Source organism: Mastigoproctus giganteus, chromosome 9, assembly GCF_048544385.1.
Source record: "Mastigoproctus giganteus isolate SK-2022 chromosome 9, ASM4854438v1, whole genome shotgun sequence".
Taxonomy (NCBI): Eukaryota; Metazoa; Arthropoda; class Arachnida; order Uropygi; family Thelyphonidae; genus Mastigoproctus; species Mastigoproctus giganteus.
In genome coordinates, this window is record NC_143583.1 from 208,609,088 (window position 1) to 208,633,736 (window position 24,649).

Below are 24,649 nucleotides of genomic sequence, written 5' to 3' on the forward strand. Positions count from 1 at the left end.
TATACTCAATCCACCACATAGTGGCTCAGTAAGTGCTGTACATACAACGTAAATCCTCCTCTGATCATCCTCTGGTGCGATGTGCCATAGTTAATACAACTTTATGCACATCGTCAGTTCATAATGTTTTGTTGGATCCCTGGACACACTGGAATCCCAGGAATTGAACAGGCAGATCAGCTGCCAAAAAACGTATCTGTAAACAACAGTGGATATACTTATGGGAAGAAAAAAGAAATAATAAAATTTTTGAAATCAAAAGAGAACCCAAACAGTGGCAGTCCAGCCTGAGAGGAAACAGAATGGGAAACGAAAGAAAGAAACCATGCTGGCCAAATTGTGCATTAGTCATACATACCTCATGCATAGGAAAAATTACTCACAATGCAATAACTATTTATGTCCATTCACAATAAAATATATCATCATAGAATGCCCATTATATCTAAAAGGGAAAATGCACCCCTCACTTTATAATTGCAGTTAATTAACACTACAGGGCAATCTAATGTGGTACAGTGCATTCTAGGAGATCGACAGAAAACATGGATGACATTTTTGTTTTCCTAAAACTGATTGATATATACTACCTTATCTGAACTTTTGTCACTTTTAAAACAAACAACTAATATATATATGACAGTAATCAATGCAGTATAGCCTCAGTTGTTGATGCACCAACAACAACAACATAGCTCCATAACCTCCTCGTGAAATTAAACTTTTTACTGAAAAATAAAATTTGCTTCAGTTATTCAACCTTTTACCTCATTATATCTTTGAGAAAGGTTTTTATATTTATGAGGGAAATTGAATTTTGATAATGATTCATGAATGTTTTAATGAAATGAATATAATTTCTTATGGAAAAAAACAGTTTACCATATCAGTTTCAGCTCTAAACTCAGGCAATCTTTGATATCCACATTTTCAGATCTCCAGGCATTGTCTTTTTAATGAGTAGTAGGAGATAGAAGGGTTTTATAGTTATATAACTTTTTTTTACATATTTACAACTTTTACTTATTTAACATTTTACATCATTATATTTACTTTTATAGGCTAAGGCTCTAGTTGATCCATTTAGTTACCAAAATTATCGCAAAAAGATGATTAGGGAAAAGATAGAAGAAGATAGAGGAAACAGAGTGAAGATAAATGTAAGTTTTTGAAAACTGAAAAATTATTTTTTCTTTTATTTGACTTGTTTGTCTTATGGCATACAGGGATGTTCTGTAATATTGAATCCAATTTCAAGTTTAAGTGCTGTTTTAGGGTGTTGCCTAAGTTAAGCAGTTACTTGGAAATAATTTTCCTGTATGTTTTCCAGTAATTTTCCTTAACATAATTAATATTATTGTTGGCATAATTATGCAAAGGAGAAGTATATGAAGCACCATCCAGAAAGCTAAAAAATAAAGTAAACAATGCCACCCTTCCTTGTTTCATAATTCCCTTTTTTATTATTATTTTTTTAAGTATCTGTCCATTCCCTTCTTAAATCCAGATGAACTTTCAACCTTCTCAAATAAGACCTACCTCAATCAGGCTGCCACCACAAATACCTGGTGTCAAAACACCATAGTGTACAAAATTCAAGTTACTCTTAATAAGAATATTTCCTTTGGACCCTTAACCAATCTCATCAGTTTTCTCCCTGCTCTTTCCTAAAATGGGATCTACAGGCCCGCGTTCATTTTTCAAGATATGGTCCAACCATTGGTTTATATAATGGCATAATCACTTCTACTTTCACTGGCAGAGAGTTTGTGTATATATGTATATCGCTGACAACCCCATGAGCTTTCCTATCAGGTTATTTGTACTGTTCAGAAAACTTCATATCAGATTGTATGGTCCCAATCCCTTTTCATTTTGTGCAATCTTCAGTTTAGTAATACCCAAGTGGTATTTTTACTGCAGCATTACTGCTACCCAGATGAACCTTGCATTTTCCAGTATTAAACCTCACCTGCCATTTTTGAATCCATCCCAATAATTGATCTTTAAAAAGATTAATTTAAAATACAATATATATATATATATATTTTTTTTTGTCTTCTTTTTTTTTCTTTTCACATACATTACAATTTAATTTTTTATCATATTATGATTTTAATCATTTAATGCTGTTATATCCTTGTACACAGTTCCAGGTAATCCAAACATATGAATAGAAAATCTAGTTTACAGGTGAAGATATAGTGTTCACAGCTAATACGACTGAGAATTTTTAGGCATAGTGGCAAATTATGAGAGAAATCAAGATTTATACAGCATCACCAAAAAAAAAAAAAAAAAAAACTTCCCACATCACCTGTACGATCCATCTGCTAATTTGTCTAGTTCCTCCTTGTATTTATTCAAACAACACACTTCCACGGCACCAGATGGAAATATGTTCCACCGGTCAACTGCCCACTGGCCGAAAGCAAATTTCCGCACTTCTGTCCTGGAACCAACCATCCTTCCTCAAATTAAATTTGTTCCCCCCCCCCCCCCCTCCTACTAGTTATCTGAGGAAGAGGAAGGATGTAATCAATATGTAGCTTAGTCAATCCTTCAACGTCTCCTCAGATCTCCTTGCACATTCCTAGTTTCCAGATGCTGTACAATTGCAGAACTGAACCCTTTCCCCCCCTCACTAATCTTGTTCCCTTCTCTACATCCTTTCCAACAGATCGTCATCCTTACTAAAATGAGGTTTCCAGACCTGTATGAAGTACTCAAGATGTGACCTACCATTGTCTTATACAATGGGATAACCACCTCCTTATCCCTGCTGGCAAAATTCCTACATATCATTGACAAAACCCCATGAGCTGTCCTGGCAACCTGTCTGCACTGCTCAGAAAACTTAATGTCTGACTGCACAATTACCTCAACCCCCCACCCCCCAGATCTTTTTCTTTCTCTGCTGCCCTCAGTGTTGTACCACATGGTTAGTATATTATTCTTCGATCACTGCTACCCAAATTGTTTTAACCTTTAGGTTTTTTAGGTCTTTATTAATAATTACAGAACCTCATGGATTTTTTATGTTTTATTGAATTATTACACTGTTAAAATGTAATATCAAGTTTTTTTTTATTATTCTTCTTATCACTATATATTATAGATATATATTTTTTTCCTTACTTTCAGCGGCTCCCTAAGGTGAATAAGGAACTTGCCATTAAATTGCATGAAAAAGAAAGAGAAACTAAGCAGAAGCAAAAGGTATTATTCTTTTTAGTTACATATTTAATACCTTGGTAATATATTAAATAATATAAAAATTTCTCATATCTAAAGGATGTATGGTAGGCACACACTATTTACGTATTCTGAAAAAATAAAAGGCTTTAATTTATGATCTGATTGCTTTATTTTAGTTCAGCCCATAAATTAAAGTGTTCTTAAATTTTTGGTCTATGTAAATATCATAAATATCATGAACCTTCAGTGTCTTGTGGTCTAGAAAACATGTGCTCACCAACTGACTTGCATGTTGTATTATTTGTATTTTCAATCGCTTGTAACCTTGCTATTGGCATCCTTTTTTTGATTCTAATATTATTCCTATTTAAGTTCACCTGCATTCTCTGAGGTGTTTTTAAGAATAGGCTGAAAATCCTTGATGTTCCTGATCAAAAAATCCTGTTTTTGACTTTTCTGAACACTTCATTTTATTTTCCTGATGTGATTAGAAACTAAGAAATAGTTTCCTCTTCTTTATTTCTTTATAAGAAATAGATATAACATATTTCTTTATAAGAAATATATGTTACTAATTTTCAGCTTTGTGGAGTATAATGCTACTTCATTAGCATTTTTTCATACCTTGTCACTGAGTTTCATTATAAATGACCTCGGTACATTCCACTTTACATAATGGCTATTTCTGTGCACATTATTAGATAAATTTACTATGTTCAAAAACGATGTCTCTTTCCAGATATCACTAGAGGTTATTGCACTCCAGTTGGCTTCAAATTTTACTATTCACTTCAACTTATGCAAAGTAAGTTAATAAGTTGGAAAGACTTATATCTGAATCTTCACACAAAATGTATATTTTATAATAATTCACATTATTGCTTCCATACTGATTATTACAGACATGTTGAGCCAGTATATTAATTTCCTACTTTCAGTCTTGATGAGTGATCCCGAAAAGTCATTATAATAGGCAATATGCAACAATATTAATTACTTACATTTATTTATCACCACATTTAATTATTGTACATTATACTTGTTACTGTTTAGCTTGTGTGTACAGTCGGTCCTCGTATAACACGTGTTTACATTACACGAATTCGATCATACACGATTTATAAATAGGGGAACGATATCTTATATAACATGAACCGAATTCGCTTATGCACGATTCGCCTTTGTGTTTACAAGAAATGGCAGTCGAACGCGAAATCACCCCAACTGAACGCAACACGATAGGAATGAAGAAGATTCTGAAAATGTATTTATGTGTTTTATATCAGTGAAGGGGAAACACATTTCGCCATAATAATGTAAAAACTAACACAATTCCAGCTATCGATATAATCGCAAATGCAATTAGATGGAGTTTACTACCAGTTTATAACAGATTCCACTAGCAGAAACGCAACTGGAAATTGTTTTTATTGTTTTATGGTAGTAAACCCCAGAAATGTGCTTTAGTAAAATGTGAGGTGTTAATAGCCTATCTCTGCCTTTACGGTGTTGTTTATTCAGTTTATACACGCGCGCAGCTTTGTTTATGTGTATCAAGCGTGCCTCCTCGTTTTGTAATTGTGCTTTATTCCCTAAAAATTAGTAAAATACTTAAAAGGTGTGAAAAGGAAGCGTCCTAGTGAAGACACTGCAGATTCAGAGAAAAAAAAAAAAAAAGCAATATCGATAAACAGGCGGATTGGGTCAAAAATTCTTACCCGGGAAAATTTATAGTAGCCTCATACTACGGTTTATGGCCAAAATCACACCGGCCTCCGGCCCACCGGGATTTCCCGGGTAAGGCTTATGGCCAGTCCGCCTTTGTCGATAGAGAAAAAAAATATGAAATTGTGAAACGCTTTGAGCGAAATGAAAGACCATGTGATATTGCACGTGATACAGACCTAAATGAGGCAACGCCGAGAATTACAAAGAATGCGGAGAAAATAAAAACAACTTTGATAGCAGGAACAACTCAAAGTGTAATTAAAATCCATTAGATTAAGACACAAAGAATTGGAAGAGATGGTACGGCTGTCATCTGTTTGGATAGAAAATCAAACAAAAAACAAGTTTGCTTATGATAGAAGCAAAAGCATTAGCAATATTTTATTACTTAATAGTCGTAATAAAATACGTAAGCATTTTATTACGACTATTTTATTTAATATAATAAATTTTTTACAAATAAAATACGTATTTTATTCGTAAAAAATACTTTTTCAGTATTAAAAAATACTAAAAATACTTTATTATAATATAATAAATAATAAAAAATATTTATTATTTATTATATTATAATAAAAAATATATACAGTATTATATTTTTTATTACATATTTTAATCGTTATAAAATACGTAAATATTTTATAACGATTAAAATTACCCGATTATTTATTGTGTTTGGTAATGTTTTGGTTCCAAATGTGTGTTCCAATCTTGGGTGGTCGGCACCTAACCCCACTTTTCCCATAGGGCCTGTTGTTTATATTGCACGATTTTGCATTGCACGAGGGTTTCTAGGAACACAACTATCGTGCTATACGAGGACAGACTGTACAGTAATACCCCGAAGTTACGCGATAGGTGGGTCCGACGAAAATCGCGTAAGTCGGGGTACAACTTTGCATATAAATACATATAAATTTTGCTTAATTGGGACCAAGGACTAACAAAAACACTAGTCTAGAAGAAAAATATTAATAAAATTGCAGTTCTTTATACATATTAATACAAAATATGTATTAAAAAAACAAATGACTTACGTTAAAAAGTTATTTCGATGTCGATGTCGATGGCTTCATAAAATCTAACAAATTCGTCTGACGACACAGCGCGTTCTTTTTTTCACGCAGAATTTCTTCGTAGCAAGCTAATAATTTTTTTATTCCTTGCTTTGTAGCTATAACGCGTTCTTCGTTGGAGTCTATGTTTTCTAAAATTTTTAAGCCCTTTACAATTGAGCCCTTTTCAATTTTCAACCTGTCAAGTTTGCAATTGTCATGTGCTTTTCGCCGTTGCTTCATTTAGGCCTGTAGTACGTGCAATATCACATGGTCTTTCATTTCGCTCAAAGCGTTTCACAATTTCATATTTTTTTCTCTATCGACAGAGGCGGACTGGCAATAAGCCTTACCGGGGAAACCCCGGTGGGCCAGTGTGATTTTGGCCATAAACCATAGTATGAGGCCACTATAAATTTTCCCGGGTAAGAATTTTTGACCCAGTCCGCCTCTGTTTATCGATAATTGCTTTTCTTTTTCTCTCTGAATCTGCAGTGTCTTCACCAGGACGCTTCCTTTTTATTTTTAGGGAATAAAGCACAATTACAAAACGAGGAGGCACGCTTGATACACATAAACAAAGCTGCGCGCATGTAGCAACTGAATAAACAACACCATAAAGGCAGAGATACACTATTAACACCTCACATTTCTAGGGGTTACTACCATAAAACAATAAAAATCCAGTTGCGTTTCTGCTAGTGGAATCTGTTATAAACTGGTAGTAAACTCGATCTAATTGCATTTGCGATTATACCGATAGCTGGAATTGTGTTGGTTTTTACGTTATTATGGTGAAAGTGTGTTTCCCCTTCACTGATATAAAAAACATAAAAGCAGCACAAAGTTGAATTTTGTTCATCTTTCGCTCTCATTCCCCACCGTCGCACCGTATATCGATAACATATGAAAAACGACCTTGAAGATAGTGGGCGGCAGCGTTGCCAAACGAAAAAATCAGGAACCGCGTAAGTCGGGGTATTACTGTACTGTAGTTTCACATCATTTCAGTATAATATTTTTTAGGTGTTCCTTTCTTACCTTACTTTCATATTTAATGTCATCATTATGGTCTTAGAATTCAGCTGCTTTAACAGTGGCCATAGTCTCTACTATGATTTTTAAAAATTATAGGCATAGTTTACAGAGTTTTATATAATAAATACAATAAAACAGATAAGAAATTTTCCAAGGGACTGGAGGTTTAGAACTTCTTACACTTCTTAGAAGGGAAAATGACCTAAGGGTATGAAATGTTAACAACACAAATGAAAATGAAAAGATACACATACATAAGTTAAAGATGATTTTTAAGTACTATTTCAGAATTTATAAATATTTTACTCTATCTATGAGAAACGTTTTTAAACTGAGGATTTCTAATTGCTTAACATTCTGTTCATTAAACTCCTTTGGAGTTTCAACATAAATTAAAAGGTCACAATTACAATAAGACAGAGAACAATCCACTAAGAAATTCAGAACTGTTCAGAAAAATCAGAACATAAGGGCAAATGCTTCACTGTGCTTCACATGGCTGAAGCTCTCCAATTATGGATATCGATGAAAACAATTGCAATATGTCACATCCATTATATACAAATTTTTATACTAAAAAGGTTTTAAGGCTGAAAGCATCAGACTATGGAAAATTGACTAATTGAACAAGTTAGTGCGTGGCATAATTTTTGTTCATAGTAAATCACCGAAGTAGGTGGCATCGTTTTTGTGATATCTCATGTTGTGAATGCCTTCACAACGATTTGCCCTGATATTGAACTACTTAGAATAAGCAATGCTTTGACACTGGATTATCGAATAAGCAACACTTCGCCAGTGGATTCTCGGCAGATCTGGGTGGTGGTATCTGCAGAGAATAAGTAAGTGTTGCTTATTGGAGGTAGTGCAATATTAGGGCAACTCGTCGTTGAAGGCATTCACAATATGAGATGTAAAAAACGATGCCATTTCACCTACTTTGGTGGCTTACCTCGAATTAAAATGATGCGTGGCAATAAATTGTTCAATTACTAAATGTTTATATTGTTTAATATTTTTTGTATTAAGTAGGAAAACGTCGTTATAATAATACATTACAATATATAGAGGTGAAATTGGAACTTAGGAAACCAAACCTAGTACAGGGGTAAAATTCTTATGTGGGAATTTCCTATCCAGGCTCTACTGTAATTATAAATGGATGTTTGAGGATTACTTTAAAAGAAAAAAAGGTTGGATTTATGTCAAATTTTCGTGGGTAGCCACAGTACCTTATGGCTACCCATTTCCACAGTGCCAGGTGGAAAGTTATTACAAATCAGTCTCTTTGGCTGAAAGCAAATTTCTGCACATCTATTCTGCAACTTACTTTTCTAATTTATGTACTGTTCTGTGTGCGTTCTGAAAAAAAAGTAAGGATGTCATCATGCTTATTTTGCAAGGCCCTACTCAAATTTGGTGTTTGAGGAGTCTTGTAATGGTGGAAAATTAATCAAACAAAGAATCACTGTTCTGTTATGCATTGTGGATTATGAATGAAGTAAATGTGTGTCTCCCCATCCCCCCTTTGCCTGTGAGTTCCCCACTGCCAGCTAACATATCCCACCTTGGAGCAGGATGGGCAATTTGACCTTCCTACCAGATTCAACACTTACGTGGACCCGACAACAATCACCGACGGGGACATACACTGCAGCTTCGCTGCCAACACGTCAATTTTTTAAGAAGTTTATCATCTTCCATGTGATTATGAGGCCAGTAGAAGTGCTTGGCTTACATTTAGAATGTTTCATACTTGACTAACAAATGTGGGCATAAGAATGGCTTCAGAAAAAAGGAACAGTTTGACAGTTCTGGATCATTGCACAGCACATTCTGCCTGGACTCTTAAGTTGACAAATATAAATCTATTATTTTTTCCTCCCAGTACCACCAGATTTATGCAGCCACTAAATCAAAACATTATAACTTTAAGAGAGCATATAGAGTGTGCCTGAATAAGGTACTAAATCTGCAACACAAAAGGAGGGAACAATTTGCAGCCAAAGTGGAAAATCCTGGATGCAGTCTGTAATCTTGTTATTGCTTGGAACAGTATTGCATCAAGCGTAATAATCAACTGCTTCAGAAAAAGTGGCTGTGGCAAGAATATTGAATTATTGAAAAACATGGTCCATCAGACAAATAATAGCAATGTTGAGGAATGGGGGAATTTGAAGGATCATATGGATTTTGTTGGCAAATTTGAGGACTTTGTTAAAGTGGATGATGAAGTTGCTACCTCAGCAATACCAACAACAACCAGAAGAGCTGTTGAGCAAAACTATGAAATTTTTGTTACCAGCAGTATAAGCTAAAGAGCACACACACAGACTGCATTCTAAAAAAGATGCCCAAAATTCATTGAACATAATAGTGTGTTGGCTTGCAGTAACTTTAAGAATGCATATAAGACAAAAACTGTGCAAAACAAATTGGGTACCTTCTTAAATCAAATTAATTTATTAAAAGGTTGATTTGCATGTCTCCTTTTATATTAAGATTATAATTCTTTTACTAGTTTGATACTTTTTTTTTTTTTTAGGAGCATTAACAACTAAGACCATATTGCTCTGTGGATATGCGGTGGTCATTCCCTGAACTTTCCCCGTCCTCCGTATTTGGTGGTCATGGGCTCGAACCCCAGTCTAATCAAGAAGCGTGTGCTACGCACTGCCGCTCCTGCCCACCTGGCTACGGAGGCGCTAGTTTGATACTAATTACATATATACTATAATTCATTTCAATTATGTTGCTTCTTTTCTCTTAGTTTATCTTACAATAAAAGAAAATCTGAACAAATTTCTCTTATTCTTATTGTTATAAGTTTGTTATAATATTGGTATTCTTATTGTTTAATATTGGTATTTTTTTTTTATTATTATATTAATCTAATTTATTTTTATTGTTATTCTTAAATATATGTACCAAAAAATATAAAATGATAATTGAATTTCAACACTTTTGGTCGTCCTCATTATTACAAAACATGAAAATTTATGTCCCTTGAACTTTGTATTAATGTGATTCTACTGTAGTTATTTCATTATCATCATTACTGAAAATTGCTCTCTGATATGCGTAGTGCATTTTTGGGATTTTTTTTTTAGAAGGTAGTGAGTGTGCTTTTAACTTTTACTTTCATTGCTGATGACAAAAACGTCATCGTTTTGTTGAATGGTCAGCAGCCCTTCCTGCTGTTGCCATTGCTGTAGTGCAACATCATTATCCACATTAACAAACTCTTGAAATTCTCCAATAAAATTCATCTGCTCATTGAAAGTCTCCCATCCCTCAATGTTGCTACCACACTCATTTGCCAGTTCCTATTTTTTAAGAATTGTCTACACTAGATATAATGTCTCCAGCAAATAACAGCATTATGAATAGCATCCGAGATATTTTACTTTGGCTGCAAATTACAGACCAAGCACCTTATCAGGTAGCCTTTGTATAATGTCTTGAGGTTATAAATATTGTATTGATCCAGATGCTGCATAAAACGAGTGATATCAGAAGATATATTCTTTGTCTTAAATGTCTCAGCAGAATGTGCTGTACAATGATCTAGAATTGAAATGCTCCTTTTTTCTGAAGCCATTCTGTCTACTTTCCAAAACTAATAACCAAAACTGAAAATTTTTGACAGCAAGCCACACCTGCCTATTGCAGTCGTGTGGATGAACATAAACTGACTGTCACATATTGCCTGATATCAGGCATATTGGAATACCAATAAACAAGTTAGCAGATCAAGCAGCAAGACATCCTGCTGGTTTTGATTCCATCCCACTTCCTTACACTGATTAAGAGCCACTTATTAATGGACATGTACTGACTTGTGATTTCAAATGTGGTATACCCAGATATATAAAAAGTTTCTTGAAATAAAATGGAATCCACAGCTCTGGAGATATAGTTTCTGATTAAACAGGCATGAAGAGGTCATGCATGAAAGAGCACAAATTGGCCATACTCGTTTAACACATCTTTTTTACTGTTATTTGATGAACTCTCTTCTTCCCCCCCACCCGCCACATTGCTTGAACTGCAATTGTCTACTTACCATTAAGCATATTCTCATTGAGTGTACACATTAGCATTCAGCCGGAATTAGATCTTTCAGATCACTGCTTAACTCACACAAACCTCTGCAACTAACTCATGTTATTGGAGATGAGACCAGTTTATAAATTTTTTACTTACTTAAAAATTATCAACTTATACACTCACTTCCAGATCTATTTTGCAACATAAGTAAATCAGTGCTTCAATGTAACAGGTGCAATTTGGCCATAGCAGCCCATGTGCCATTAATCCCCCCCATCCAGTAACAACACAAGGGTATGCAGCTTTTTACTACCATCCACTTTGTTTCTTTACTTATTTTCTGCCATTTCAAGACCTTCTTTGAGCAGTGTTTTCTTCGAGAATAAATTAACTTTAATAATAATCAGGATTATGCCAAACTTTGTATTAACCATATGAAACAGCATAATTTAGTTCTCATGAGACAAAAATCAAACATTCTAATATTAACCAAATTTTGTTATAAATTAATGTGTTTATTTAGAAAAGTCCATCCTAAGCTGGGGAATACTGTCTGCTTTGTATAAACTATGTTTATATTAATGCGATTCTGCTAAGTAAATTGTATTTCTGAGTTGTATTTTATCATTTCAGAAGACACCTAGCCTTCTTCAGGACAATCGATTTGCAGCCCTCTTCAAAAATCCAGACTTTCAAATAGATCCAACATGTGATGAATACAGATTCCTTCATCCTGTGATGGAAAAGAAAATAACTGGAGTAAAACATTCCCAAGTTATAGAAGTAAGGGACAGTATATTCAGTATAAATATATTTTATTAATTAATGATTTTAGGATCATATACAATTAAGAGAATACATGTTTCTCATCATTAAAACTCAAACAGTAAAAACTTGGTCTGTAATAATAATAGTAGAAGTGATGGTGATAGGAGTCATAAATTCCTTTATTGTAGTCAATACATTCCCTCCATATAGCCCTAAAACAACAAATGAATTAATCAAGTAAGATTAATCAGTTGCAGCATAACTGTGTACTTCATTGTTAAACATTGCAAAACTAAAAACAACTGCCAAGAGCCTAATAGGCCCGTAAATTACATTGTTTTTTCATTATAAATCAACGGGGATTACCTTTATTTTAGATATAGGAAGCTTCTTTTCCAAATCTCCTAGTCCAACTCGCTAATAATTCTTGAGGATGGCGATACCAATTTTGTAAAACAGGTGGGACATCTTCTCCACTGTCAGAACCGTAGTGTTCAGACCGTGCAGTCTCAACAATGAGCGCTCAAGACTTCTGTCTTCAAACACCATACCTCTGGCAGCAAGGAAACCATTACATGGATTGGCATAAAATTAGATTTTGAAGGTCTAAACTGTTTAATAAATATGGACCTATTATTTCTTTTGGTCCTGTAGCTAGAATTTAGAGTTAAATTTAGGGGTCTAATAAAATTGGATGTTGTGGGGGGGGGGATTATTCTCTACATTCCTTAAGTCAGACTAGAACTTTTCGGGCGTCGTGTTCACAGGAATAGAGCAACTCGCAATTAATCCGAAACTTTTGTCTTATGTTGTAGTGTGTTCTTCACGCATGCGTATAAGTGACCAATCGTCGGACAATAGGAATGGCCTATGGATATTGATTGAAGTTTCATGTAGTTTTATCTCTAAAGTTTTTGCAATAAGTAGTTTATGGTAGTTGTGTTGAATATTTATAATTTTTGTTTCATTAAAGCTGAATGAATGTCATTCATTTATTGCGTGGAGCAAAAGTTCCGATGCATTTGAACGACCCGCCCGCACAGAAGCTTCCTGTTGTTTTGCTCGAAAATATGCCACTCCCATGGTAGATCCTGCATAAACAGCATCGCAATTTTTGCATGGGATGCTGTATACGAGGTCATGCTGTGATTGGAATGTGGACCAAAAGCTACAGGAGCAAAAGAAATAATCAGTCCATATTTATTAAACAGTTTAGACCTTCAAAGTCTAATTTTATGCCAATCCACGTAATGGTTTCCTTGCTGCCAGAGGTATGGTGTTTGAAGACAGAAGTCTTGAGCGCTCATTGTTGAGACCACACGGTCTTGAACACTATGGTTCTGACAGTGGGGAAGATGTCCCACCTGTTTTGCAAAATTGATATCGCCATCCTCAAGAATTATTAGCAAGTTGGACTAGGAGAGTTGGAAAAGAAGCTTCCTATATCTAAAATAAAGGTAATCCCTGTTGATTTATAATATAATAGAATATAGGAATTATCGAGCACTTAATAGCTCTCAATTATCAAATTTTTTTTTCATGAATAAGTTTAAAAATACACACTTTGTTATACATTTGTTTTAATTTATTTGAACTGTTCAATTATTAGAAATTATATAATTTTATTGTTTCCCCTCTTTCCTTAGGTACCCATCCAGCAGACTCTTGAACCTTGGACCCTTGAGACCTTTTCCCAAGAAAGACAGACAGATAGTGAAGGATCAGAAAAAAGTTTTTCCTGAAGAATCCTCCAGTTTACTCTGTCCAGACTACACATGTGTCAATGAAACTGCGTAGGATTCTATTCTTTTATATATAAAATATACCTGTGCATATTTAAAAATTAAAGACTTCCATTATAAATTTGGTTTAAGATTTTTTTTTTTAAACTTTAATTTTGGAAACCGTGAGAAAAAGTATCAAAAATTTAGCCCCGAGGTTCTAAGCACTAGTGATTACAGCGACTTCTTGAGTGATTTGCTGTCATGACTGCTTATTACATGTTAATTCGTTTTCATAGTTAGATAAAGGATAATGGATGGAACTCAAGAAATAAAAATTACCCTCCCAGGGCTGACAACAACAAAATAAATAAGGCAAGCCTCACACATCCTGGGTCTTCAAAGAAGACCCAGGTTGTGTGAAAATGTTCATACAGAAGTCCTAACTGTGAAAATGTTCATGCAGAAGTCCTCATCCATTCAACAGAGGAACAAACTCTCTTGAAAATATCACCCTTCTTTCTCTAAAAAATTATTAGAAGGGCTGAAAGGATCCCCACAATCAGTAAAGAGTTTAAGACCTGGAGACTTTCTTGTAGAGACAGCCTTCAACAAATACCCAGAGCAACTTTTGAAGCCACAAAAAATTTGTGAAATATCTATTACAGTAACTCCACATGCAACCTTGAATAATCACGAGTTATATCTGAATGTGATATGTTTCTGAGGAGGAAATTTACTGAGAACTAAAACATTGAGATACAACTTGTGATTATTCAAGATTAAAAATACACACTTTAAATATGCGCCAACCAGAAATCAAGTTCTGATATTTCATATACCTTAGCCTCGTTAAATGTTAAAGAAGGATGTCTAAACTGCTGAGTATGAGTGAATATTTGCTGTATTAACAAAATGGAAAATTTGCTTTATTGTTAAAGTGTTTAACTTGCAACTTTTTATTAGACTCAGATATTTTTCTTACCATGTACTGTGTGAGAAAAAGCCTGGTTCCGTTGACACTCTTTATTTCCAAAGTTAAATTGAAGGTTTACTGTGCATTGTGTCACTTCACAGCAAACTGTTGGTGGGTTTCTTTAGGGTCTATCATATTGTTGAATGCAGGCTATCTGCTCAGAACCCTTTATGCCAATTTTGCATTTTTGGAAGGGAAAAAAAGTGAATTTTAAAGTTCAGTAAAATATCAAAGTTGGTAATTGACATGCAGAGGTTGCAGCTATGCTTTAGCCAAAGCAATGCATTTAGGCTTTAATACATATTTTTCTGCTATAGGAAGAAGTCTAATAGAATGAAAATGTTTGCAAATCATCTTGCTTTTGCTGTCAAACTGTAGAATCATAGCTATAAAAATGAATAGAGATGCAGTTATTCGAATTGTAATGCAGAAAATCCCAAAATTTGTTGAGTATCTCAATGTAAGTTTACTTTATATATCAGATCATTATTTTCTTAATTTACTATATAAATTTTGACTATTATGATTGGATTTTCAGCTTTTTTTTTTTTTTTTTTTTTTTTTTCCATCTGTAGTGAAATAGTTAAAGAAAGTAGATGCTTCCCTCAAAATAAAAATTGCAAGTCTTTGGACCCATCTTATGTGGTCTGTGCAAGGCATTATCTTAAAATTAATAATTAAACTTCGGGGGTAAAAAAATATATAGATTCCACATATAATTTGCAAATCAAAGGGTTTGTTGATGTTAACCAGAGGCAGAAAAGAGGAATTTTTATGCAGAGTTCAGTTAAGCAAATAAAATTGCAGTTGATTTCAAAGTTTCAGATCTGCTATGGGATTCCATGCTCATGATAAGTTGCTATACTGTAGGGATAACTGGGGTCCTCTTTTGGTAATATCAATTTTAAACTTCTGTAGTGGTGCACAATGCCATGATTTTAGTCTGCATATCCTTATTACAAAAAATGTTTGTCCATTCCTGACAGTAGAGTGGTTCCGTGTAGTTTTGGTGATTAAGTGAGTTGCTAGTAAATTTGTGTTTTTTCTTGAAATAATAAATCATTTCCTTACTTATAACATACTAAAACTCAGTTATGCAGCCCATAGTCAAGAAATAAGAAAGTATTTTGCTAGATCAGGAAGGAAAGTAACTTTTTCCCCCTTTTTCCTTTTCCTAGTCTTAATACTAAACTACTACTGCTTGGTATAAGGTGGCACTGCTCCTGCTTCAACATGGAGAGGCTGGTAACCTAGAGGGAAAAAGTTCTTCCTTTCAGGATGAAATGGAGCAAAGAGATCTGTTCCCAGAAATCCACTGGGTTCACAGACCAGATTAAAATAGGTCATAAACATGAGAAGCCTGATTCTGTCTCAGCAAAACATCGGCAAAATGTTATGAAAACAAAAATACCCAATGTTAACTAATTTTTTGCTGCTGAACACGAAAATCACATTAAAATTTGTTGATTGGCTTTTATTTTCGAATTGCAGTTGGGGTCTCACATTAGTGAGTTACTCTACGTTATCAGCTACAGTTCTCAGCAAAACACATGGCAACACTGCGGTTTCAGTACTACCACACTCTTATAACATTATCAGCAACTGTCATCTCACTCTGCATCACATAATAACCTGTTTTTGCCACAAATGCATCTTCTACTCTGTTGCCCTAATCCTCAAATGTGGCTGGATACTGGGTGATTTGTTCTCTGTGAGATTGCTATTTTTTGTGTAGTAGTTGTGTCATATAAGATTCATATGCCCCATAATTCTGTGAATAGTCCGGATGACTTCTGTTACATATATGGAGCAGTCACGTTATCTCCAAGAAACCATCCCTTAACTTGAGCTAGAAAAAAGGCCTACTTCTTGTACTTTGGGTGTAAAGTAAGCGACCAGGACAAGAATTGGGCTCCACATGCTGCACTCTACCTGTTCATCAAAGCTCAACGTGTGGGTGAATCGAAAGGGACATTTTATGATTTTCGCAGTGCCCATGATATGGAGGGAGCCAACAAATCACGTCACTGACGTTACTTATGAATGGTGCCTCCTATCCTAAAAGGGGTGACAATGAAGGAAAAGTGGACAGTGATGTACCCAAATATACCATCTGCAATTCATCCTGTGCCTCACAGTGAAGTAGTGCCTCTTTCTGAACCACTTGACCATTTTTCTGTATGCTCTGATGAAGACACTGATCAACATCAACCAGTATTGGAGCATAACCAATCTGATTTCACCATTACCACTCTGCATTACCCAAATTGTAAGGGTAACCACCTGACTTTCTCAAAAACATGTGACCTGTGGAAACAAGGGGAAAAAATTCAGAAATATAAAGTAGAGAACAAAGTGACATACTCAGAAGCAAATAAATAAGTTTCTTCAACAATAAAAAACAAAAGTGGCAGAAACCATCAAACTGCAACTATCACTCTCTTCCGGAATGGACATCGATAAACAGCACGATTCAGATGATGGGGGGGCGCCTCCGTAGCCAGGTGGGAAGGAGCAGCAGTGCGTAGCACACGCTTCTTGATTAGACCGGGGTTCGAGCCCGTCACCACCAAATACGGAGGATGCGGAAAGGTCATTCAGGGAATGACCACCGCATATCCCGGAGCAATATGGCCTTAGTTGCTAATGCTCCTAAAAAAAAAAACCAAACAACAAACCAAACATCAGATGATGGGATTTTGAAACTACATGCAACCGATGAGATGAACATCACCTGCCCCTTCTTTCCTAAGAAAGACAAAATAAAAATAGATCGATACGAACAAACTACAACTAAAAACCAAAAACACCCATAAAACCACATAATGGAAAGAATCCTTCAATGGAGTTGTAAAGGCTTTAGGAATACAAAAGACGATTTTCAGGATCTTATCAATTGGTATGAACCAGTTGGCATATTCTTACAGGAAACTTAAATTCACGCATGTGCCCTACCATTAAAAATTATACTATCTTTAGAAAAGATAGGAGTATTGGCATGCCAGCTCATGGTGGGGTGGCGATTATTGTCAGAAACAACATTCCATCCAAATATATTCTCTTCAGCCTCTTTTCGAAATAGTGGCAGTGTAATTGGTATCACTCTTACAATAGTTTCTGTATATCTCCTTCCTGATTTCTCTTTCTCCTCAAATGAGCTAGAGAATGTAACAGATCAGCTGCCATCTCCTTTCTGTTTACTTGTGGACTTCAATGCTCAACTTTCGCCATGGGGTCTCCAACAATTGACAAAAGAGGTAAACTAATAGAATCTCTGCTTGATACTCATCATCTTACCCTGTTAAACACTGGCGGGCTCACCTATATCCATTTTTCTACAGGATCCATGACTTCAATGAACCTTTCAATCTGTGGTCAGTTCTTGATAACTCACTAATTAGTGATTGCCTACCAATCCTTTGCAGGATGCAAACACGAGTAAATGTGCCCCATTGCAGCATCCCTATTAGAAATTCAGTAGGGCATGCTGGCACGAATATGCCTCTCTAATTCAGTTTTATGATAATATAGTCCAGTCCCAGCCAATAGATAATGTCACGGAACATATAACCAACCATATATTTCAAGCTGCTACTTCTGCAATACCTAAATCTTTGCCTGGGAAATGCAAACATAGCAGTTACTGGTGGAATCAGGAATGCACACATGCTAAACATTAAAAAAATAGAGCTTGTAATTTGTTTCGCAAATTCCCTACTGGTAATCTAATTAACTTTAAAAGACTCAAGGCCAAGTTCCCCCAAATAAGAAGAAAAACAAATAAAAGACACCTGGATAAGTTTTACTTCCCCATTTAACAAGGACACGGACAACAGACTCATCTGGAAGAAAGTCCAAACACTTAATAGTGAATATGTGCTGTCCCCAGCCTCAATCCTAAACTGGAAAGGGTAGGAGTTGTCCACACCAGCTGAAATAGTGAATCCCTTAGCTGAATCATTTGCCAGTATATCAGCAGTATCTAGTTACAGCCGAACCTTTCAACAAATTAAGGCATCTACAGAGCAACGTAAAATAGGGTTTCTCTACTATGGTATCACACCCATACAATCAGCCATTCAAATTAATGGAACTTTTAAGAGTCTCTCAATAAAAGATCCAGTACTGCTGCTGATGTAATCTACTATATAGTGTTTAAAAAAAAACTAAATAACAAAGCAATGAACTCCCTGTTGAAATTTTACAATCAGATGTTTTTAGTAAATACTTACTACGCTACTGGTGTCATTCAATTGTCCAGCATTTCTGAAGCCAGTGAAGGATCATGCCATCCTGCATAATTACTGGTCAATTTCAGTGACTAGCTGTTTGGGCAGAGCCTTAGAAAAAATGGTTCACAGGCGGCTGATTTGGTTTCTGGAAACTAACAGTTTGCTAAACAGAAATCAGTGTGGGTTTTGAAGAATCCCTCAAACTTAGATGTGATTCTCAAAGCAGAAGCAATCCTCAATACTTTCGTAAGGAGACAACATCTGATCATGGTTCATCTCAATATTGAGAAAGCTTTTGATACCACTAGGTGATATGGTTTCCTTCAGGACCTTTGTTCTTTTGGTTTGAGGGGTCAGTTACCCCAATTTATACAAAACTTCTACACCACAGAATGTTTCAGGTCAGATATATGAACAGTTTATCCAAATCATTTGAACAAGAGGAGGGTGTACTGCAGGGTTCCATTTTCAGTGCAACATTATTTATAATAAAAATTAAAAATGTGACACGAGACATACCAAGTACAGTTGAATCATACATGTTTGCTGATGACCTCATTATCTCATGTCAGTCACAAACTATGAATACCATTGAAAGGCAACTTTAACTATCCATAGCCAGAATAAAATTGTGGGTGCAACAGAATGGCTTCCTTAGCAGAAAAGAAATCCACTGCAATTCATTTCTGTAAAAAATGGAAATTACATCTGAATCTTGAAATATATTTAAATATCAATCGGATTCCTCTCACCGATAATTTTCATTTATTGGGTTTATATCTAGATAATTCTACTTTTATAGCCTACCTTCAGAATGGCCTGTCTAAAAAAAATTGAGCATCTTAAGAGCTGTCTGTGCTAACTCTTGGGGTGTGATAGACACTCCCTCTCACATCTCTATAAAACTTTAATTCGGTACCGCTTGGATTATGGATCTTTTTCTGACTCTGCAACCATCAGTGCCAACCGGGCTAGCCGAGTGGGTAAAGTACCTGCCTGGCAACCCAAAGGTCGCGGGTTCGATTCCCGCCTCGGGCTTGGATCAAAGTACTGCAAAAACCTTGGGAGGTGCAATATGGCCACAGAAGCCGATGCGCCAATAACTACCAAATCAAAAAAAAAAAAAAAAAAAAAAAAAAAGCAACCATCAGTTCGGCCCCGGGTGCCAAGCATTCCGTGACCAAGTGATTTTTCTGCATTCCAAAAAGCGTTATATCCAAAGAGCCTTTGAACAAATTATATTTTGTTCCATCTACTGTTTTCTTTATTTATAAATTACTGCAGCACTTTTGCACTACAAGAAGTAGGCAAAGGCCCAGAAAGGAAGGCCACCTTTCTCTTTCTATTTCTAACAGTACTAACCAAATAACTCAGACGCTTGGTCACCTAGTGGCACTGCTCCTGCCTCCCCGTGGCAGGGCCGGAAACCTGGGAGGTAAAGCAAACCCCCAGGTCCAAAAGGAGCAAACATGGAATGTGACAATTTCCTCCCGATTAAGAGTGCAAATCCGAATCATACGGATTTGCATCAACCTGATATTGACTCTACCAATCCAAAGAGACTGAAGACAGATTCTCCTCGAATTGAACACCCAAGTTTTCTGATTCTTCATTCACTGACAAACCAGCCCTTAGGCAATCTATCACCATTTCTCATTCAAAAATGTCTTGAGAACGTAGCTGGTTCCCCAAAAATGGTGAGACAGCTAAAATCTGGCAACCTGCTTGTAGAGACCACCAGCTCTGAGTCTCTACTTAGACTCAACTCATTTGGTGGAATTCTAGTCAAGGTGTCCCCACATGCCACACTAAATACATTCAAAGGCTTAATTTCAGAATGGGACCTAATGAATGCATTAGGTAGCAATCTCAGAGGAAGAAATTGTTCAGGAACTGCAGGATCAGAAAGTCACACAAGCCAAAAGAATCATGATGAAAAAATATGGCGAGCTAATTCCAACTTGGAGCATCATACTAACATTCAGCTCACCCAACCTGCCTTCTTCAGTGAAAGCAGGGTATTTGCATTGTTGCAGTCACCCAAATATTCCAAACCTAATAAGATGTTATAAGTGTCAGAAATTTGGACACTCACAAACAGTCTGTTGAGATGATTCAGTATGTCCAAACTGTGGATTGAAAGAGCATACCCAAGCTGACTGTAATGCCCAGTCTTCGCTTTGTCCAAACTGTAACGGCAACCATCCAGCCTTCTCCAAAAATTGTGAACAGTGGAAATACGAGAAAGAAATACAAAATAGAAAAGAAAGTCTCGTTCCCAGGAGCACGAAAGCAATTGCAACTACAGATGCCTAGATGTACATATGCTGAAGCCTCTATAAAATTTCATTCAGTATCAATCCAAACTGATACATCAATTCCACCAAACATCTCCATTTCTGAATGGGCTCGATCCTTGCTCTCCTCTATACCACAATCATCAAAGCAAAATATTTCAAGCAGGGCTAACAACATGCCAGTCACCATACCACCTGCTGCTCATGCAGCCCCTGTAAGACCCATTCAAACAGAGAAGCCAGATCCCATTAGCAAACAGCCGGTCGACTCCATCCTTATGGATACCAATGAAATCCCCAGTCAAGTTTACCCAGAACAGAAACCATTCTGGAGATCCATCCAGAGGATGGAATAGACACGAGACCAATTTTCTCAAAAAGAGATAAAATTAAAAGTGACCGCATCAAACAGACTTTTAAGAAACGGACAGACTCAGCTCCTTCATCTAAATCTAAACAATGAACAACGTAGTCCAATGGAATTGCAGAGGCTTGCGTAGCAATATTGATGACATCCAGGAAATAATTAAACGTCATAATCCAGTTGGCATCTGTTTACAGGAGACATATTTAACTCCTAAGGTATCTCTCTCAATCAAAAATTATACTCTTTTCAGAGAAGATAGACCGGTTACAAATAAAGCTCACGGTGGGGTTGCTATTCTCATAGATTCACGAGTCTCTTACTGACATATTCCTTTGCAAACTTCTATTGAAGCTCTTGCTACGCGAATAGCAATTGGAGTCACTATAACACTTGTTTCTATCTATCTGCCGCTCAGTCAGCCTTGCACTATTCATGAACTTGAAGATCTAATTCTGCAGTTGCCAACCCCTTTCTGTTTATTGGGCAACTTCAGTGGACACCATCCATTGTGGGGCCCTCCCAATGCAGATGGATGAGGACAACTTATTGAAATGGCAGAATTTAACCATCCTAAATACTGGTTCACCAACTTACATCCATCTCCCAACAGGAACTGTGTCCTTAATAGATCTGTCTATCTGCTCTCCAATCCTCTTTCCTTGTATTGAGTGAACAGCTCTGGATGATCCAGTCAACAGTTGAACTGGTCACTGTTGAACAAAAGCCGAGAATTAGGGTTGAATTTGAAAGTGTCTGCAATTCTGCCCAGACACGATAGGAGGGAGTATATGATGAGAGCCTTGTCGATCAATTCGGCCCTGGAAAGATTGTGCAAGGCTCAAGGGGTAGAATTTTTTTCAGCCTGGACTGTACTTGTTAACAGGAGAGATTGCTTCTACAGGGATGGGATACACTTAAATAGAAAGGGTGCAAGAATATTTGCTGATGCTATCGAGGCAGTGTTAGGTGGGTCGGAAAACTGCTAGCTTGGGGGGAGACAAAGACCAATAGATTGACAGTAGCCACTGGCAGAGGTGAAAGAGATTCTTGCACTGCTTCTATTAGAATGAGCAGAAGCCTGAAAAACAAGATGCATGGTATTTCAGACTCTGCTGGGAGCCATTGCGGTACAAGTAAACACATGGGTTGTGTTAGGGTAGCTAAGAATAGAAACAGGTGCAGGTATACTTGTGTGTACACCAATGCTAGGAGTTTAGTAAATAAATTTGATGAATTTGAGGTATTGCTCAAAACATCAAAGGCAGATATTGTTGGGATATCAGAGACGTGGTGTCACACAGATATAAGGGATGCAGAACTGCAATTTGGGGAGTACAACGTCTACAGAAAGGATAGCCAGGATAGGAAGGGGGGAGGGGTTATGCTATTAGTTAAGAAACACATAAAAACCAAGGAAGTGAAGCCAGTCGACATCGCTGGACAGTGCAGTGTTGAGTCAGTTCGGTGTGACATAAGCATTGGGAGATCAAAATTGAGAGTAGGAGTGTGCTATAGTCCTAATGACTCCGATGAGTATAATAAGGAACTGTACAGGGAAATAGAGTGGGCCAGTAAATCAGAGAGTCTTATAATGGGAGATTTTAATTTCCCAGATATTGACTGGAATTTGGGGGCTGGTTACTCACACACTAGCAGGGCTTTTGTGGATTTATTGGATGATTGTTTTCTACATCAGCATGTTCAGGAGGCAACTAGAGGGAGTAATACTCTTGATTTGATTATCAGCAGTGATTCTTCATGCATTAAGAATCTGCAGATAAATGAACCACTAGGTGACAGTGATCACAGTGTGCTGAAGTGGGATTTACTCAAAGAGGTAACTACCATTAGGGGTAAAGGGAAGGGTTATTGCTTCCGTAAAGGCGACTACGATGGACTGAGACAGTATTTAAATTCTATACAGTGGGACCAACTGATGATGTTACCAACAGCAAATTCAAAATGGGAAGCATTCAAAGAACTTATCTTGGAAGCTACTAGGCTTTACATACCAACTAAGAAATATTGTTCAAGGTTTAGGCCAAAATGGATGTCAGATGAACTAATGAGGCATATGGCAGAGAAGAAAAATGCATGGGATACTTACAAATTAACACATGACACAGAAGCCTATGATAGATACAAGTTGATATGCAACCAAGTTACAAAGGAGGTTAGGAAGGCCAAGGCAGATTACGAGAAATCTTTGGCAAGGGATGCAAAGAAAAACAGCAAAGAGTTCTTTACTTATGTAAACTCTAGAAGGAAGGGGATGAATCAGATTGGTCCACTTGATATTGATGGGTCAACTGTTGATGATCCTGCTCAGGTAGCTAACAAACTAAATGAATATTTTGCATCGACATTCACACATCAGGAGTTATTCAGCAAGGGGAATGCCAGAGATGTATTCAACTCTAGCAGTAAGCTACAGAATCTTGAAATAACTGGGAGTAAAGTGGAGGAGAAACTGTTGAAGATAAACACAAGAAAGGCACCCGGGGTGGATGGGATCTATCCAGTTATATTAAAGGAGGCAGCAAAGGAAGTAAGCAAACCCTTAGCCATAATTATAAGAGCTTCCTTGGACTCAGGGGAGGTACACATAGACTGGAAATGTGCAAATGTGACCCCAATTCACAAAGGAGGATCAAAGGCTGACACAAGTAATTATAGACCTGTGAGCTTAACTTCTGTTCCAGGAAAATTAATGGAGGCACTGGTTAAAGAAGCACTGCAGGATCATTTAGACAAGACTTCAGTTGTAGCTCAGACACAACATGGTTTTGTTAAGGGGAAGTCTTGCCTGACCAACTTGATTGGATACTATGATGCAGTCACAAAAGAACTGGATGCAGGGAATAACTTTGATATTATATACTTGGATCTTAGAAAGGCTTTTGATACTGTTGCACATGGAAGACTGCTACACAAATTGGAGCAGTGTGACATTGGAGGCAAATTGCTGCTATGGATAAAGGGGTGGTTGAGGGGGAGAAGACAGAGAGTGGTAATCAATGGACACTGCTCATCGTGGACTAATGTTATTAGTGGAGTCCCTCAGGGCTCAGTGTTGGGTCCATTATTGTTTTCTGTATTTATAAATGATATTGATGATGGTATATCAAGCTTAATGTCCAAGTTTGCAGATGATACAAAGGTTGGCAGGGTTGTCAAGGACACTACTGACACTATGCTGCTGCAACAGGATCTGGAAAG

General features: G+C 36.5%; 1 protein-coding gene across 1 annotated transcript in view; it reads left to right on the forward strand.

Moving 5' to 3' along the window:
* l(2)34Fd (nucleolar protein 10 lethal (2) 34Fd) overlaps nt 1–24,649 on the forward strand; it is a 282,114-nt gene that overhangs the window by 221,384 nt on the left and 36,081 nt on the right. Inside the window, exons 15-18 of the mRNA XM_090381757.1 lie at nt 1,062–1,160; nt 3,145–3,219; nt 11,703–11,852; nt 13,484–13,630. Coding sequence (XP_090237883.1) covers nt 1,062–1,160; nt 3,145–3,219; nt 11,703–11,852; nt 13,484–13,579 — 420 coding nt within the window. The 3' untranslated portion in view covers nt 13,580–13,630. The remainder of the gene's footprint in view (nt 1–1,061; nt 1,161–3,144; nt 3,220–11,702; nt 11,853–13,483; nt 13,631–24,649) is intronic.